This window comes from Silurus aristotelis (assembly GCF_946808225.1).
Source record: "Silurus aristotelis genome assembly, chromosome: 3".
Lineage (NCBI taxonomy): Eukaryota > Metazoa > Chordata > Actinopteri > Siluriformes > Siluridae > Silurus > Silurus aristotelis.
In genome coordinates, this window is record NC_139576.1 from 27,793,758 (window position 1) to 27,813,350 (window position 19,593).

At 35.2% G+C, this 19,593-nt stretch overlaps 1 protein-coding gene and 1 long non-coding RNA gene across 3 annotated transcripts in view; one reads left to right on the plus strand and one right to left on the minus strand.

The window, feature by feature from the left end:
* pde9aa (phosphodiesterase 9aa) overlaps positions 1-19,593 on the plus strand; it is a 37,199-nt gene that overhangs the window by 16,519 nt on the left and 1,087 nt on the right. Inside the window, exons 6-18 of one of the 2 annotated variants that reach the window (XM_083537781.1) lie at positions 353-423; positions 5,489-5,573; positions 7,060-7,120; positions 8,958-9,032; positions 10,121-10,207; positions 13,058-13,162; positions 15,630-15,712; positions 16,300-16,456; positions 17,278-17,391; positions 17,882-17,986; positions 18,161-18,289; positions 18,414-18,509; positions 18,594-18,645. In XM_083537781.1, coding sequence (XP_083393907.1) covers positions 353-423; positions 5,489-5,573; positions 7,060-7,120; positions 8,958-9,032; positions 10,121-10,207; positions 13,058-13,162; positions 15,630-15,712; positions 16,300-16,456; positions 17,278-17,391; positions 17,882-17,986; positions 18,161-18,289; positions 18,414-18,509; positions 18,594-18,644 — 1,219 coding nt within the window. In that variant the 3' untranslated portion in view covers position 18,645. The remainder of the gene's footprint in view (positions 1-352; positions 424-5,488; positions 5,574-7,059; positions 7,121-8,957; positions 9,033-10,120; positions 10,208-13,057; positions 13,163-15,629; positions 15,713-16,299; positions 16,457-17,277; positions 17,392-17,881; positions 17,987-18,160; positions 18,290-18,413; positions 18,510-18,593; positions 18,646-19,593) is intronic. The other variant, XM_083537782.1, reaches the window with a different exon arrangement.
* LOC310724126 lies at positions 292-5,477 on the minus strand. Its single transcript, XR_014532963.1, has 2 exons — positions 4,631-5,477; positions 292-3,458 (listed from the first exon to the last, which is right to left on the minus strand). It is a non-coding gene; the product is annotated as an uncharacterized lncRNA (long non-coding RNA).

Genomic DNA, 19,593 nt, shown 5'->3' on the forward strand with positions numbered 1-19,593 from the left:
TTTCTGTGCTTTCTGACTGCTAAGTGCATTGCACCTGCAGTGCAATATAGAGTACTGTCTATCCCTATCATATCAAACAGGAACTAGTCTGTTTCTAACTTTAGGAGATAAAGGAATTTTGTCTCTTCAAGAATTTTCCAGTGTCCAACTATTAACCTGGTGTTTGATGTACATCCAGTACTACTATGATATATAAGTGGGCCTTACATAAAAAGCTATATTTTAATATTTCTACATTTAAATTCTCAAATTCATTTCATTTTTACTGATCTATTGCCTTCTATTTTGTAAGGGTTTTAATTAGCTAGATGTTTCTTCACATCTCTCTGTATTTCTTAACCTTTCTCTTCAGGGCTTTTAAGATTAATGAGCTGAAGGCTGAAGTGACGAACCGTTTGGCCATGTTGGAGAAACGAGTGGAATGTGAGTCACATTGTTATACTAAACAGCTATATTGCAAAGGACTCACACTGCTGTGTATTCTGGTCCTGTGAGCCGACAGAAATAATATTTCTAATGATATTTGCCGTATTGCATCACTGCTCCCGTATCACAGTTCTTGGGTTTGATCCTAAACTTGCAGTAATGTATGTGAAGTATGTTTCCCATCTAGAGTTTATTCCTGCCTCACACCCATTGTATCCCATAACTGATTCTTGGATGAAGGTCTTTTAAATTTGATAGTAGTACAGTCTCTCTACACTGGAGCTTTGGTCCATAAATCTTTCAGTATGACATTGCCCCTGGGCACAAAGTAATGTCCGTGAAGACAGGGAAGTTAAGTCTGGTGTGAAAGAACTCAAGTGTCGTGCACAGAGCTCTGACCTCAACCTCACTAAACAATTTGGGATAAGCTAGAACTTCAAGGCCTGCTCACTGAACATTAGTGTTTAATCTAGTTCTCATGCCCACAGCCACATACACAAAATTCAGTGGAAATCCTTCCCTGAAGAGTGGGAGATATCAACACAGGTTTGGGGCTAACGGAATGGGATGTTCAATAAATATATATCGGGTGATGGTCACACACACACACACACACACACACACACACACACACACACACACACACACACACACACACACACACACACACCCCAATGTCAGTGTCACTGAACAATAAAAATACAAATAACAAATTGGTGATACTGGAGGAAGAGGTAATCAATCAATTCCTAATGAACTTGCAACTCAGCTTAAGCTTATCATGTAGAATGAAAAGGAAACAGAGTTTTGAAAATGGTAGAAAAATTGTAAGGTTGCCAATATCTGGGAATGAGCTTACAATATGTAAATTATATACAACTACAAACATGCTCATAACACAATAAGGACTTGTTAACACCTGTCTTGGCGTTTATGTAATCAGTTGATGTCTGTGTCCTTCTTTTTTTTGGGGTAGGTGTTAAACCTGGTGTTTAATCTGCATCCAATACTGCTATGATATATAGGTGTACCTAACGTAAAACAACTGTATTTATAGTTTATGAGATATAATGTTTATATGAAGCTTCAAGAGAGGAAGTTGGCATAGTTGTGCATGTGACTGGGTTATGAAACAGGATCAGAGATGTGATGATAGCACTGTATTGTCTGCTTACACACACTGGACCTGATAGTGGAGAGATAGTGATAATTACTGATTATTTACTGTTCCATATTCGCAGGATTTATTATCACAGTTAATCAGCGCTACATCTGCTCAGGTGTCATGCTCTTGGCAGTTTGGAGTTTGTCCCAGCTTGGGTTTTGAGTTCTCTTGATAATGTTTAACACAAAGAAAGCACTTTGCATTAATGTCTTAAAATGTGGATTATTTCAGGACTGTATTCTTTTGGGACTGTGCTATGAAGATGCATTATGGGCCTTGTACTGGTCAAACAGTAACTGTAATATTGACCCTGCAGAAAAGTTTTATAATAAGCATAGAGCATGCTAGCTATGGCCACATATAAGATATAGATGATTTATTCATTTGTTATTCTTCGATTTACTGGCAGGAATCAGGAATCTATGCATTTTTTTAATTTTTGTTGTCCATGCTATTTCAGAAATGTGTTTCCTATGCCTGCCAAAAGAAGGTTTAATTTAGTGAGACTAGCTATTGACTAGCTACCAGTATTCCAAAAACATGCTGTTGACAGTGGCCAGTTACATATTAGTGAGGCGTTAGGTGCTACCTCTCATTCACCAGACCAATACATATCTTTATTTTATCTTCCATTCCAAATGTTCTTTTCTGCTTTACTGCCTAGGCCAAGCCTATTGTTGAAAGCTATATGCTATATGCTCTCCTGGATCAACATGCATCCAAGGTGTTATGGATTATTAGAGATAAATTGTTTGTCCCCAGTTGTATTTGCATGTACATTCTGCAAAATCATGTATCTAACAAGCCTTTGCTTTGTGCATGTGGCTGTATTTTGAGAACAAATTGTGCATATGTTGTAGTGGTTGCTGGAAGTGAAAGTGCCTTACACTAAGTTGAATCATTGAGTACAGGTATTTTAATGGTTTATTCCCTTTAATTAATTAGTTTACGCTTGTTGAAAGCTCTGTTGTTCTGTTTGATGCTATACTCTGAAGCATAACGATGGGCTAAGCCAAATAATGAGCATTGATACTTATTTGAAATTATTTGCTGTAGACATACCGAGAGCTGAGCATGTGGATGTTGTTCCATTCAGTTTTTAGTAACTTTTGCGACCAAAATAACTTTGCCCCATTTATGTTTTCTAGACGTACTAAATATTAGACTCTGAAGTATTTGCTGCTCGAAATAGCCAAAAGAATTGTATATTCATTTATATTTCTGGCCTAGTTTGTTGCTTTTTTTAGTGTCCCAGTTTATGTATATAATGTTGCTAGACACTCTTGGGAGGCAGGGAATTAAATCTATAACCATTTTATTATCTTTATTCATTATTTTTTGTGTTTTGTTTTGTGTAAGAAACCTGAATGCTTAGTTAATACTTAGTAGAATCGAATCATTAGCACTATGCGTTTTTATTCTACTGTAAAATGACTTGGGTTATTAAGGGTTGAATGAATTATGATTTAAAAGAAGCTGTGATAAAGCATTGAATACACAGAACTATAAAGTGAGACCTTTCAAAAGTTCAGCCTGAGCCTGTTTTTTAGCAGGAAGAGTCTTATTTACAGTATGTCTTGCTGCTCTGAGTAAATAAGGCACTGCAGGTTCTCCTAGCACAGTGGAATTAAAAATCCTGGCAATTAGAGAACTGTGAATTTTTTTTATTTATACGCCAATGCTTTATTATAGGGCTCTGCTCAAGTAACAATATTTACATCTCAATTTACGATAAATGTCTGTTAATAAACCATAAGCAATTCTAAGAACTTGTAAATGTTCTGTTTAAATGTTAACTAAGGACAGCTTCAGGATAACTACCGTAATTTCCGGACTATTAAGCGCACCCAAATATAAGCCACACCCACTGAATTTGACAAAGATTTGTATTTTGAACATAAATAAGCCGCACAGTGTCTACACTGAAACTAATGAACTTTACACAGGCTTTAACGAAAGACAGTGTCTGTAACACGGCTTGTATCTAAACAGTAGCCTACCATGAAAGTCATAGTTCACTGTCTTCCTCCTTCCTTTCACAACTATTTCTCTCACGAGTTTTTCTTTTGGCATCGTCGTGCATTTAAAAATCACCATCGGTGAAGCTTTTCTCCCGATGCCGTGCAGCTCAGAACACAGGTGAAGTGTGTTTCATGGCCGGTTGTTTTCAGCGTGACAAATGATTCGCATTTCCTGTTGACAGTCCGAGTGAGCGACAGGTCAAACGTCAGAGGAACCTCATCCATATTTATGATGTGGTGCGGCCCGATTCAGGGGGAGCGCATCTGATTTAATATAAAGAATTTCATTGGTTCACCTGAACCCGTTTGGCAATTTCATTGGTCTTATGTTATGGGGCTCAGTTTTTTGGCATGAAAAAAACCCCCAGTAAAAATCCATAAATTAGCCGCTTCGTTGTTAAAACCGCGGGGTTCAAAGCGTGGGAAAAAGTAGCGGCTTATAGTCCGGAAAATACAGTAATACTTATTGCATGCTTACCTAAATTTAAGTCTACATAAATAATCATAAATTATATAAATGAATGCTAGTAAATGTTGATAACACAGGACTTCATGTATTATTGTTAATCTTAATTGTCCAACTTAACTGTTGCCACAATATTAATTTCAGGATTAGTTTATATTGCCTTTAGTTAAGATAAGCCTTAAATTCCTGGATAGGGCAAGGAATTCTTGCAAACAAACTTCTCAATTCTCAACAAAATATGAGATATCATATGTATTTTACCAAAATGGCATGTAAAACGTTTAACAATAGTTACAATGGATGAGCTTGAGCTTCAGGTTACTGCTCAGAAGTTTGGTGGTTTGAGCATCAAGCAACATTACAATTATTTCAGTTTTCAGTTGACCCCAATGTGCAGCTTTATGGCAACAATGGGAAGGCAATAATATGAGGAGGAAACCTTGAGAGGAACCAGACAAAAAAGAGAACCTATCCTCATGTAGATGGGCACAAATTTACACCGAATGTCCATTCATTATAGTTTAATCATCGCTGAGGCTATCAGATGTTCACTGATGGAGACTTGATTGCAATTCCATTCATGGCTATTGCAACCCTTAGCCACTGTAGCAGACTGTCTATATTAATTACAGTTCAGATCCGTCTTCATGATTCTTGAGTTTAACACTGCACAAGGATCTCAACCCCTTTAAATGTTAATTGTATAAATGAGAGAAAAGTAAGTCTCTAGATATAGAGACTATAGAGATATAGGTGTCTGGCAAATGCTGTAAAAGGCAACAGTGTGTTGTTGGTTAAAAATAATTAAATGTATCTAGTGATATAAAAACCTTGCTAGTTAAGTGTGTTTTACTCACATGGTAAATGTCATGCTTGATATGAATGTTAAAAAACTTTTTCAGACCTTTATATAGTAGATAATGTCCAAATTTCACCATGTGAATGGTTTCCCCAGCCACAAAGCTAACCAGGGAAAAAAAAGCACATCAGACAAGGAAGTAAATATCTACAAAGACCCTAAATAGATCATAAATACGTAGCTTTCGTTGTCTCAGAATAAACAGGGCATGTTGAAGTACGCCCAGTAAGAGTAATAATTAGGTGCTTGATGTCATCTGATGCTGTGGTGCATCCTGTCTGTGTTCTAGGTGAATAACTTGTTCTATCACAAGCTGGCCGAATGTCAGAAAAAAAAAATGATTGGCTATAAAGCAGAGAGTTACAGGAAGCTTCAATAGCTTAACTATTATATCCTTTTACTAGCCTGTGTGTATGTTATCAGATCATTCTGAGTTTGATTCTCCTGGTGCTTCTCTTTTAATAACAACATTTTTGTCCTGACACCACCCCTCTCTCGTATTTTCTGTTCCGTTCTTCTTACATTTCCATTTTTTTTTTTTTTCTTCTCAGTAGAGGGGATGAAGGTGGTGGAGATTGAGAAATGTCGCAGTGACATTAAGAAGCTGAGGGAGGAGATGGCCTCCAGGAACAACAGGTCTGTCTCTGTCCATAACAAACCTGTCTCAATCTCTACCTGTACTCTGAACTATATATATATATATATACATATATATATATATATATATATATATATATATATATATATATATATATATATATATATATGTGTGTGTGTGTGTGTGTGTGTGTGTGAATTATATATTTGAATTATATTTATATGCCATAGACTGTCTGCACAATGTACAGTGTATGGTTTTATGTGTGAGATCAATAAAGTTAGAATTTAAAAAGGGGAAATGTATTAGTATTTGGCTGAAAGTTACTGATTTATGAGTAATAACCAAAATACTACTATAATTAAGGATTAATGAATTAAAATTATACTTTGTCTAGGCTACAAATACAAAACAGAAAAACACTTTAGGGACCAATGAGGCACAAAACCCCAATCCAGACATCCTAACATGGAGAAAGCAATAAAACAGAGAGTCTCTGAGTTTTGTGCCACCCAGGACATGGTATTCCCCAAACACACAACAACTCTTTGTTCTTGTGCTACCGAAGCAACACAAAATGTGTTTTGAAAAATCAAACATCACAGCGTATATGATTTACAGAAATATAATCTGAAGTAAAGCAGCCAGACACATCAAAGTTTAAAACCCCAACGTATTTATTTATTAAAACATTTGATTTATTTTAGTATACTATCTATATTTTCTATAGTTTTTTTTTGTTTGTTTATTAAAAGAAATAAAACAGGGAAATTGAAGTTTTTATGTACTGGTCACTCACAAAGTTACTGCTTTAAAGCTCTGACAGTGGAGACCCCTTCCAATAATGTTAAATAAATCTGCTCACAGAAAACTTTTCCTTTTACTTTACCAAATTTACTATACGTATACAAACAAATCAAATAATAATAAAAAAAAAAAACGACAAAAAAATCCATGAAGACAGACTTCACTGCTACAGTGCTTCAGGGCTACAATTGCCTTTCAACAGTTTTTGCATTCAAGCACACTTCGGTGAACAGTTGATATCAATAATTATAATAAACGGACATTCTGTGTCACCCAGAGGAGGATGGGTTCCCTTGTGAAGTCTGGTTCCTCTCAAGGTTTCTTACCACGTCAAGGAGTTGTCTTGCTATTGTCATCATTGGCTCGCTCATTAGGAAAAACTTATAGGGACTAAATTATGAACAATTATATTCATAATCTAATCATCCTGCAAAGCTTCTTTGGGCCATGGGACAATATCCATGCTAATACAATGCTATACAAATGCATACATATTAATTACTTAAAAAAAAAAAAGGCACTGGGTAATAAAAATGTGCTTGTCATAATAACATATTCAAATGATCAGATTAATATAAACCAGAAAATTCACAAGATTTCTGACCAATCAGAATCAAGAATTTAACCAAGCTGTGAAATAGTGTACATGTGTTAAACTACATAAAGGTTTCAATCTCCTCAGTGTTCTCACTGGAGTGTACCGTCTGTCCTTTGCAGTAGTTTCCTGGATGACAACAAGAAGCTGACTCCTCACAGAGACGTGCCTTCATACCCAAAGGTAAAGCTAAAAAATCACATTTATATGTGTTATTCTAGCAGTGAATTTATGTTCGTTAACAATAATAGAGTTGACCTACCCGCAACACCTTTGAAAAATGATGAATAGCACGTTCATTATTGCTATATTTCACTTTTATTTTATGAAGACACTAATCCTGTAGATCTTTATGAGACAAACGGGCAGTTAGCCAGAAAAATATAAAAAGGTGCTGGACAGTTTGTACTCATGAATTTATTATGTTGCCAGTCATTTAACACTGCATATGTTTTATTATGATTTAAATATCTGTTGTAGCCACACACCAAGCGAAATGATGTAGAATAGCGATAAAAAGAAGAAAACTAAATCTGTATGGAACTGAACCCATCCACAGTGCTGGAGTTAACAATAAAACATAAATATGTGGTGTGCTACATGAAGCAATGATGAAAAGATTTGGGCATCACATAATATTGTCCTTCAAAAAAAAGAATCATTTCTGAAACATTCTTAGTTTAAGAATTGTTTATGATTCGCTTAAACCTATTACGAAGGTACTGTAGATTTTCGAAATGTTCACTATTGAAAAGGAGGTCAATACAACAAAACATAGACTGTTCGAAAACTGTTTGCAGTGTAAACACTAAATACACCTATCACATGATTTATAGAAGTTGTATAGTGTGTTTGTGTCATGTCAGTTAAGGTAATTACAAGATTATGGTTCAGAGAATTTAAGCTGTTCTTATTCTCAGGCACTAAAATGAATTATTTCTATGAAAATACACTCAACACCTTGTTCTCTTTCACATCCCATAAAAAAACACACACATTCTTTCGTGTATTCATTTGTTTATCTTCAGTAACAGCTTTAGCGTGTGAGTCCTGGGAACACTGAGCTTGAGTCAGGATACACTCTGTGTAATGACTGGGCATTATTCACACAATTAATGATAATCAGTTTAGCATGGAAAAAGCTCATTTGTCTGCATCTTTTTATGGACTTGAAGGCAGGAAATGCACGCAGCTATTGCAAGAAAAAAATGATGAGGACAACGATGATCGTAATGAAGAAGAAGTTTATAAGAGCATAGCAGTGACAAAATACATCGAATACTTTGGGTTCATCTGAGTCAAATAGAACCCAGGACAAATTCTGTTTAGACATTTTATACTGTTCCTCCTATTAAAGTGTAAAGAGAATTTAGCCTTTAAATGTAAATTAAGTGTAGGAAAAGAGTAAAGGAACACGGCTGGATGATTTTACTATCAAGCCGGAGGTCAGCAGGTGGGAGTCACCAGTATTTACACCTTTACTGGTAATAATCATGGTCTCTGAGATCTTTTGGTTAGGGATAGTCCTTGATGGCTCGCTCCCTCTCCCAGACTGGTTTTTCTGATATTATAATATATATATATATATATATATATATATATATATATATATATATATATATATATATATATATATAGTATAAGAACTTTATTCTGATTTATCTGATATAAATTTTCTTTGATTATGGCTTCAGTAGAAACCTTTTAAATGATGGAAAGCATGTAAAAAATATGATTTATATTACATGATTCCTGCATGACATGACCGCTATGCTTGTTAGCTTAGCGGGGAGCTCGATCTGTCTGTCTGCAGTACCTGCTCTGGCAGCAGACCATAGATGCCCTCAGAAAAACCCATTCCTTATGTCTGGCTGTGGGAATCCATCGAGGTAACATTCACTAACCCTGTGCTGCCTGTCTTACGCTCTTGTCTCTTGTTTTTCCTCTGTTTTCTTTTGGGGGTGCATGGTTGTGTACGTGTGTCCCTCTTTGTCTGGATTGCACGTGGGTCTGTGTGTAGTATCACCTGTCCAAAGAGACGATAGACGCATTGAGACAGCCGATCTTCGATGTGTGGCAGTGGGAACCTAACGAGGTGAGTCCACGGAGGCAATATATGATATGCAAACATTCTTTAATACATTAGATGCTAAATATTTATTCGTTCACAAAGAGTTTTCACATTATTTTATTAAATGCCATAATAAGTTAAGAGGTACATCTTAAGTAACAGTTACTGTCTTTTGGTTTGTTCATGAACAAAGTCACTGGTAGCTCTCTGATGTTAAATCTCTTTCTTAAGGGCCAAAAGCTATTGACTAAATCAAACATAAAACTGTTATAAATATACTTCCATTTTAAACCCAGTCACCTGTTAAATTCTCACTCATTCGCCATGACTTCACCTCCTATATACAGTTGATCATGCCCACACTTCCACAGTTCTGTTTATAACATCTGGCATAACTTTTGTTATTAATAACAAATAACGTTTTTCTGATATCATGTATATTATAGTAGCTATTTAGGTATTTGTTTTCTCACCAGTTTGTCTTTCTTTCTCTTGAAGTTAATAACCTTTTGAACAGTGCATGTACTATGAAAAGTTTTCTGTGGATAAATACATGTTGACTGATTCGGAGGGACTTCTTCCATACATTTTAAAGAAACCTTTCATTTTATTGGAACAAGAATCAGATCTAAGTGTTTATTAAATATTAACATTTTCTACAATTTGTATTTGTTTGTTTAAATGTGTTTTTCCCCCTAATGCATTAAATATGAACCTGTGAATTGGATTGTAGAATCTTGGATCAAATGTATGTACATCTGCTGAACAATCTTGATGCTGAGACACTTTTGAAATCTGATCCTGATAGATCTGAAATTATGATTCAAGATTTTAGCAGCACTTTTGTTTTATGGCAATAATCATCTATGTTTAAGATGCTTGGTGCAACACATTTTTTTTTAACATGACACACTACAATCTAAATAGATGAGTAAACTATTAAAGGTTTTAGTCCTGTCCTGCATTAATTAAAAAGCTTTAAGCCATGTGATCTAAGACTACCTAGCCAAACCTACAAACTGTCCATTTTTTTTTGGCTCTGATGGTTTTTATTATTTTTTGACGCTTCTATGAGTGAAATAACCTTATTTGACCCTCTGTGTGTTTTCTAGATGCTCAGTTGTCTTGAGCACATGTATCATGATCTGGGCCTGGTCCGAGACTTTAACATCAACCCTATTACACTGAAGAGATGGCTGGTAAGAAAACTTGCAGAAATGCTATTAAATAATAAATAAATAAATTCTTAAAATTCTATAGTATGAGCCAAGAGTAAAAACACTGAACTCTGTAAAAATACAGAGTAAAAACACTGACTAAGCTACACTTCTGTTGCACAATTATGTTTACATAGTGTACATATATTTATGTATTCTGGAATATATTTGATTGCATACATACTGTACATATATTTAAGAAATTGTCAGATTTATTTGCCTAAAAATACCTCAAAAGGACAAATGATATAAAATAAACAACTCCGTCTTAGTTAACATTTTAAAATGGCAATAAATGGCATTAGATTTTTCATATTATTTCATTTTCATAGTTTTTAAATTGCCCTAAGTGTAAATGCATGAACATACACTAACTGTTCACTATATAAGGACCAACTGTACGTTCATTCATGCATGCTCATGAAAAAAAGAACTTGGTTAAAACTCAGAAAAACATCATCCGGTCCTGGTCTTTTTTCCAATCTACAAGCACCCAGTTTGTATAAACCTGTACTAATTCTAGCCTCAAAACGTAATCTTTTTACTATTGTCGCTCATTTGCCGTAAGAATTGGCATACAAAGTTGCCTTTTTCTTCTTACCATAGTTGAAAAGAGTGCTTATTTGTGTTACTGTAGCATGTCTGTCAAATCAAACCAGTCAGGCAATTTCCCTATGACCTCTTGACCTCTTTCTGTATGATTTTCAGCATTGTCCTGATGCTTTATATTTAGATAATTGCATGAATGTACAAGTGTTCCAAATAAATCAACTTATTCCCAGGTTGCTGCTGTTTCGCAGTATTAATTAACAGATGTATAAATATAAGGTATGGCAATTAGGGCTGCAACTAACGATTATTTTGATAATTTTTTTTTTGTATTAATCAATTAATCAGATAAAAAAGATTTTAAATAAGCTATTTTGCTTATTTTAACTATATAAAACCCTTATTCAGGGTATTTATGTATAAAAGTGTACTGTAATTTCCGGACTATAAAGTGCACCCATATATAAGCCGCACCCACTGAATTTGTGTCTACACTGAAACTAATGAACTTTACACAGGCTTTATTGAAAGACAGTGTCTGTTACACGGTGTAACGGGTGAAATATGTTGCGCTTCCTTTAGGAGCATAGCGGTATTTTGGGAATAGCCTTCGCCGCATTTTTCCGCTATTACTGCACGTGTGCAGACCGAGGAATATGTCCTTATTATTTTCTGCTGCTCATTTCTAAGTTTCTTTGACTAAACCGTAACGCTGTTGCCAAAAAAAATAAAAAAGCACGAGTTTTGGAAACCTGTCTGTGCTTATATGATTTGTGTTGCAACTGGAGTTAGTGAGTTTACCTTCACCCAGACTCAACGCGCTACAACGACTTGTATCTAAACAGTAGCCGACCAAGTAAGTGATTGTTCACTGTCTTCCTCCTTCCTTTCACAACAATTTCTCTCGAGAGTTTATCTTTTGGCATCGTTGTGCGTTTAAGAAAAAAAAAGTTTGTGAAACCGGGAAAAACCCCGAGAAAATTTCATAAATTAGCCACTTCGTTGTTTAAGCCGCGGGGTTCAAAACGTGGGAAAAAAGTAGCGGCTTATAGTCCGAAAAATACGGTACTTAAAAAAATGCAAAAGCCACATGTTGAGTTAAGATATCTTTAATTTTTATGAACTTTTGTTTTTAATGGTAATTGCGGATGGCAAGTTGACAACCATGCTTTAAGAAATACACAGCTATTTTGTTTAGTTGTCAATATATAAGCATCTGGAATATAATTAAAAATTGTTTTTATAATAATTAAATGAGATATGCATAGATGAAATATACAAACATGAAAAACAAGCATTTGAACGTATTAACGCTGCAGTAAATTATGTTTGAAAACAGATAAGTTACTGCTGTAGACAAATGCTATAAAAAGAGAATGGAACGAAGAAACGCAGCAAACTAACAGATTTGATTTTAAATAAAAGGAGAGCCGATTGTGCAACCTGATGCTCGCGAGTCACGACAGAACAGATCCAGTGCGACTGTCCAGAAGTTACAAACAAACAGTTTACACAATAACACTTCCTTAAACTACACCATTTTCACATGAGGAGGATTCTACAGTGCTTGTTCACCATGCTGATGTTTTGCTTTCATCCAGCCCAACTAATTATTAAAGGCATTCGTTTGACAACGAATTTCATTATCGATTATTATTGATTTGATTGATCAGTTGTTGCAGCCCTTCATATAATACAGTGTGATGTTAGCAATGAAACAGGTCTTGGCTGCTACAGCTAGCTGTTCACCTGGTTTAAATGCAAATGAGTTTATCAGAATCAGAATCAGGTTTATTGGCCAGGTGTGTTGACGCACACAAGGAATTTGGTTTCAGCTGTTAGTGACTCTCAAAGTACAGACATAAATAAAACTATACATTCAGCTTGGACTATAGAAGACAAAACAGACAAGACAAGACAAAACAGACAATGTGAGACAATGTAGACAGTATGAGTATTAAATAGGGATACAGATTATATGACATTTATAGGTCCAATGCAAATGTAATTAAAACATGTGTGTAAACTTAACCATAACTACAATTTTTTGGCACAAAGTAAGAATTACTAAATTGTACAGACATTTTTATATTGTTTATATTGTTATCATTGTATATATTTATATTGTTCTTGTGCACAAAGTGAGCTCTGTTCACACATGGCTAGGTTAAATCTGTCCACACACACACACACACACACACACACACACACACACACACACACACACACACACACACACACACACACACGTTTTTTCATTTTTTTTTTATTTCTTTTTTAAAGGTTTGTATTCATGACAACTACAGGAACAACCCATTTCACAACTTCCGCCACTGCTTCTGTGTCACCCAGATGATGTACAGCACGATCTACCTCTGCAACCTCCAGGTAAGATACCTCTCATAACCTGCATCCTTTTATGGGATCTTTTATCATAGAGTCACAAAAAAGGTTGCACTTGCCAGGTATAAAACTTTGCACCTGCTTTGGACAAAATGATTAAGACAAATCAATTGATTTTACTGCAACATTGAATGTATTTGGCTTTGAATTTGGATTCAAATTCTAATTATCTTTACAAATTGATTAGTTATGACTTTATTATTAGAAGTCGGAGGGATGGTAAAATTCAGATTTTGTATCAGGTCAGCAAATTGACATGGTCACAATGATTTGTTTTCGTACAATGTTCCTGTTGGTTTTGGGTACTTTTTATGCCTTTGGAAAAATTGTGATATTTTTATTATTCAAATAATAATTCAAATAATAAAATTTTTATAATTAATAAATTACCGTAATTTCCGGACTATTAAGCGCACCCAAATATATGCCGCACCCACTGAATTTGACAAAGATTTTAATTTTGAACATAAATAAACCGCACCTGTCTATAAGCCGCACAGTGTCTACACTGAAACTAATGAACTTTACACAGGCTTTAATGAAAGACAGTGTCTGTTACACGGCTTGTATCTAAACAGTAGCCTACCAAGAAAGTCATAGTTCACTGTCTTCCTCCTTCCTTTCACAACAATTTCTCTCGAGAGTTTATCTTTTGGCATCGTCGTGCGTTTAAAAATCACCATCGGTGAAGCTTTTCTCCCGATGCCGTGCAGCTTAGAACACAGGTGAAGTGCGTTTTTTTCATGCCTGGTTGTTTTCAGCGTGACGAATTATTCACATTTCCTGTTGACAGTCCGAGTGAGCGACAGGTCAAACGTCAGAGGAACATCATCCATATTTATGATATGGTGCGGCCCGATTCAGTGGGAGAGCATCTGATTTAATATAAAGAGTTTCATTGGTTCACCTGAACCCGTTCGGCAATTTCATTGGTCTAATATTATGGGGCTCAGTTTTTTGGCTTTAAGTTTGTAAAACCGGATAAAACGCAGGAAAAATCCATAAATTAGCCGGCTCGTTGTTTAAGCCGCGGGGTTCAAAGCGTGGGAAAAAAGTAGCGGCTTATAGTCCGGAAAATACGGTACTCATTTGCATATCATGGCGGTGCAAATGTTGAAATCAGAAACCACTCATTTAAATGATCAAAGGTTACTGAGAATTATAGGTAAATGTTTTAGAAAGCGCTGAAATGTAGATGATGATTGTAGAACTTTCGGAATCAAGCTAGCGCTGTGTCTTCTTCCAAGCTCCTCTAGCATCAAGTGAACATTCAGGGCCAGAGGAAAAATGCAGCATATCATTTTGAGAAGACAATAACATGATTTATAAAAGGATATATTGCATACAGGGAACCATAACTGAAATAACAAATCTAAAATACCTAAAAAAGGATTATAGTGTGTTCGTGTGAGAGGAATAGAAGAGAAGAGAAGGGAAGTGTAAGGAGGAGGAGGAGTGTAGAGAGGATGAACGAAAAGGTGAAAAAGCAGTTCTGCGCATTTGAAGATGCTGTTCAGCCTTTCATTTTCCTCTTTGCACTTCAGTTGCCATGGACATGCTTTTAGAGGTTTTTTCTTAATTATCCAGCCTATAATGAGTTCAGTCACTAGACAGAAAATTGCTTCCTTCCTTCCTCCACAAGACCCCCCCCCCACACACACACACACACACACACCACCCCCAACCCGCTTACAAACAGTCGCATTTTGTATACCATATATAAATATTTTTCACCTATATCGGTCATTTAAAACCATTACATTCAATTTTATTCGTTTTGTTCCTCATTTCAGTGAGAAATAATAATCTTGCGCCACTGAAGGGTCCTGATTTTGAAACTAATTACATGAAATGTTCATTACGGATGTTTACCCCAAACTACAGTGATGACATGGAGTGGATTTACTCTTCCCACCATGAAGCTAATTACTTGTAAAAAATCATTGTCTTCCCATATTGTTTTCTTTTGTCTCTTTTATAACTGTGATTATATTTGTGACATGATATAATGAAACTTTATCATTCAAGATCCCTCAATCTGAAGTGTCTCACAGAATTCACATCAGGAACAGATGCACTTTTTAAATGATAAATTGGTTTACCGTGTCTCAAAACGATATGTATATAATTATGTCGTTAATGTACATTCATAACTTGTTTTTGTAACAACAAAACGATCTGTATAGTTCCATGATGAAAATATAACATGGCTACCATGTGTTGACTATTATGTAATGCATTTTCTGTCACAGTTGTTGTGATCTGATGTTTCTTTGTTCCAGGAATACACTATGTTTTATCTAATAGTTGTTAATCTAATGTAGAATGTGCATCTTAAGTAAGATATTACATAAATATGCTATAGGCATTATACATCATGATGTACTCAAATGTTCTTCAGGTTGTAGGAAATAGTAAGTCATAGTTTAATTAAACCATATGTGTTTTGCAGGAAAAGTTTACACAGGTGGATATTCTGATCCTCATGACTGCAGCTGTGTGTCACGATCTCGATCATCCTGGATACAACAACACGTAAGATAACCCATCTTAATGCCTTCATACAGTATATATACAGGTGCATCTCATTACATTTGAATATTATTCAAAAGTTGATTAATTGTAGTATTTCAATACAAAAAGTGAAACTCGTATATTATATAGATTCAGCACACACAAACTGATGTATTTTAAGTTTTTATTTCTTTTAATTTTGATGATTATGGCTTACAGCTAATGAAAACCCAAAATCTCAGAAAATTTTAATATTGTGATATTCTAATGATATACTAATGCTATTTTAATTTATTGAGATGCAACTGTATGTGAATATATATATATATATATATATATATATATATATATATATATATATATATATATATATATATATATATATATATATATATATATATATATATATATACATATATATATATGTGTGTGTGTGTGTGTGTGTGTGTGTGTGTGTGTGTGTGTGTGTTTTTGTGTGTGTTTTTGTGTGTGTGTGTGTGTGTGTGTGTGTGTGTGTGTGTGTGTGTGTGTGTGTGTTTTTGCCAATTTCTCTCTGCATCTAATCTTTCTCTTTTTCTCTTTCTTTCTCTGTCTCTCACTTTCCACAGGTATCAGATAAATGCACGGACAGAACTGGCAGTGAGGTATAATGATATTTCTCCTCTGGAGAACCACCACTGTGCCGTAGCCTTTCAGATTTTCTCCCAGCCAGACTGTAACATCTTTTCTAACTTCGATGCCGAAGCTTTCAAACAGATACGTCAGGTGTGTACGAGTGTGTAATAGTTCAATGCAAAATAAAATCTTCTTGGATCAGTCATTGCCTAATTCATGGAATTACAGGTAACAATGGTGCTTTTGTCAGATTCCAATGTTGTCATAATATAATTATTGGAGGATTTGAAAACAATCAATTCCTACCTCACATTTATAATAATAAGTGACATATTGAAGTTGCTGCTTCAGGGTTGTCTCTTATGGGTGTGTTGTGGCTTGTAAATCTATGGTTTGAAATTCTAAAAGTCCAGGATTAAATTTGTTACAAAATGATTGAGAATTGTTGACGTAACCGTCCATTTTATTGCATTATTATTATTATTTTTTAAACATACCACTATGTTATATTTCATCCTAAATATTTGTATTATTATCATTATTTAAGTATTATTATTAAAAATCTAAAAATCTTTTGATCTAAAATTTGTCTTTTTTCATGAATAGGTTAGTTACTTTCAAAGTAAAAAACACAAAAACAATAAAACGCAGTAAACATCCAACCAGTAGTGCAAATAGCATATAAATGAAAAGTTATGGTCATGTACACAGTGCATGCAATGTTAAACAGCATGGTGCACATCAAGAGTGCAAATGGCATATAAATGCACAATAAATAGAACGATGTTCTGTAACAGTATGCTGCATGCAATATAAGGTAGTAGATACATAGAGTAAATATAGATGTCATATATAATATATAACATCTAAAAACAGCTAAAAAGATAAATGTTGGTGATGTACACTTCTGACCATTTTGATTATGAAGGAACATTTGGGGAACTTAACACAAAAAAATGTTTTGAAAACAGGGGACCATCACACTAATACTTGCTACAGACATGGCTCGGCATGGTGAGATCCTCGACTCCTTCAAACAGAAGGTGGAGAACTTCGACTTCACCAATGAAGAGCATGTCACCTGTGTGAGCATTGCAATTATACTTTCTCTCTGACAAGCTTTACATAATAGCACGTTTTTCTGGGTGCATGTAGTGTCCTGTGATCCACATAGGGTGTTTTCTGACAAGAGGTCGACCGATAGTGGATTTTACTGATATCAAACTTGCCGATTAACCCATCATTCTGATTTTGAAAGGAAAACTGGATTGAAAATTATAGCATTCCTTGTAAAATAGTGTATTTACTTTGTAAATACTGAATTTATAAAAAAAGAAAAAAAGAAAAAAAAAAGAATAAAAACTTACTGAATTATGAAAATCTGCTAAATAATCGTTATAGATTTTTGCTGATCGTTCCAGGAATTAATTATTGGTGCTGATTATTTTGCGAAAGGCTCAACCTGTAATTCCGACCTTATGTCTGGGATCGTCTTTGGATCTTCTGTCACACTGAGGAATATATGCGAATGGTCCCAGTTAGAGAATGACTGGCAGTTGTTTCTGTGCCTGTTAGTTGAAGATGGTGCTGATCAAATGCTGTGACATCTCTAATGAGGTTCGGCCAATGGAGGTGGCCGAGCCATGGGTGGATTGCCTGCTTGAGGAGTACTTCATGCAGGTGATTGGGGAAAAAAAAAATGTCCTCTATCCATTAAGAAGCTGTAGTGTTTGTTCTGATGCTTGTAAATTCCCTTATTAGGGCATTATTGAACATACTGAACTTTAGAATTCTCATTTTTGGTGTTTTGATTTTGAAAACTGAAAATATTGCTCTCTGAAAATCCTCACACAGAGCGACAGGGAGAAGGCAGAAGGCTTACCTGTGGCTCCCTTCATGGACAGAGAAAAGGTCACTAAGCCCACGGCTCAAATCGGCTTCATTAAGTTTGTCCTCATTCCCATGTTCGAGACAGTGATGAAGGTAAGTAGACGATCAGAGTGATGTTTATGAAGAGCTCTTATACCGATTACACTTATCGAGCATCGCTTTATAGAACTGATCTCAGCGCGTGGTAATGCCCTTATCTCTCTTCTGTGTGTTCCAGCTGTTCCCTCAGATTGAGGAGGTGATGGTTCAGCCACTCAGAGAATCGCGAGACAGATACGAAGAACTCAAACAGATTGATGACGCCATGAACGAGGTCTGGCCTTTGGAAATGCTGTATTGTGCTCAATAAATCCCTTTTAGTTGTGATATGTCACTCATCTTCGCTCTTTCTTTACAGGTACAGAAGAAGAAGACTGAGAACCTGACCTTGGGAGGGAAAAAGAAATGAGGTAAGTGTTCAGCAGCGGTGGTGAACTTAATCCCAGGAAATCTAGATTGAAACCTGATTTATGAATGAGTTTTAGACACTTTGATTTGTTCTGACAGGCGTGAAAGCAGTCATATTTACTGCTGAGGGAAAACGTTCGCATCACCCCAAGTTTCTGAATAAAAAGAAAAAGGGGAAACAGTCTATTTTACAATGTTATCTATAAATATACAAAGATTCCAAGGTGATGAAATGATATATAATATATAGTCATATATAATCTAAACTTTAACCAATATATCTGAAGAAAATGATCCCAAAGCATAAGCAGGGGGGGAAATCTCCAGATATGAATCGCAGACAACAAACGACAATAAGAACGAGGGGGAAATTGTTTGAACAGAATATTAAAAGATGAACAAGTACACAACAGCTGTTGTACAAACATTAAATAAACACGCTGTAAACTTGTATAAGAGCAATGAAAACACTTTTTGTTTATGGGAGAAAAAAAGGATCTACTTTGTGTCAGCACCTTTTACAGTTTTTCTCAGTCGCTTTGGAGCAGTTCTCAGATCAGAAATGAAATTCTCAAAACTACTTGTTCAACCTCCACATCATTTAGTCATTTGTGCTCATCATAAGAACATTTCTCGTTGCTTTGATCAAATTGCGAATGCTTTTGTACATCATTTAATCGATTGTGTACAAGTGCCCGCTGTTTCCTACATTATCAGTTGTTTATGTCATGTTGATCAAAATGTATTATACGAGTTTCACCTAAATGGTTTCAACCCCAAAACATTTAGGCACCAGTTTATTGCATATGTCATTTAGTGCAAAATAGTTAAAGTTGTCAAAATTTGTCAAGCTCTTCTTCTTCACAGTTCTATTCAACTTTTTTGGTAAATGTGTCTTGAATTGATGAATTGTGCAGATGAACCTTGAATGTCACTAATGAAGGGGCGTG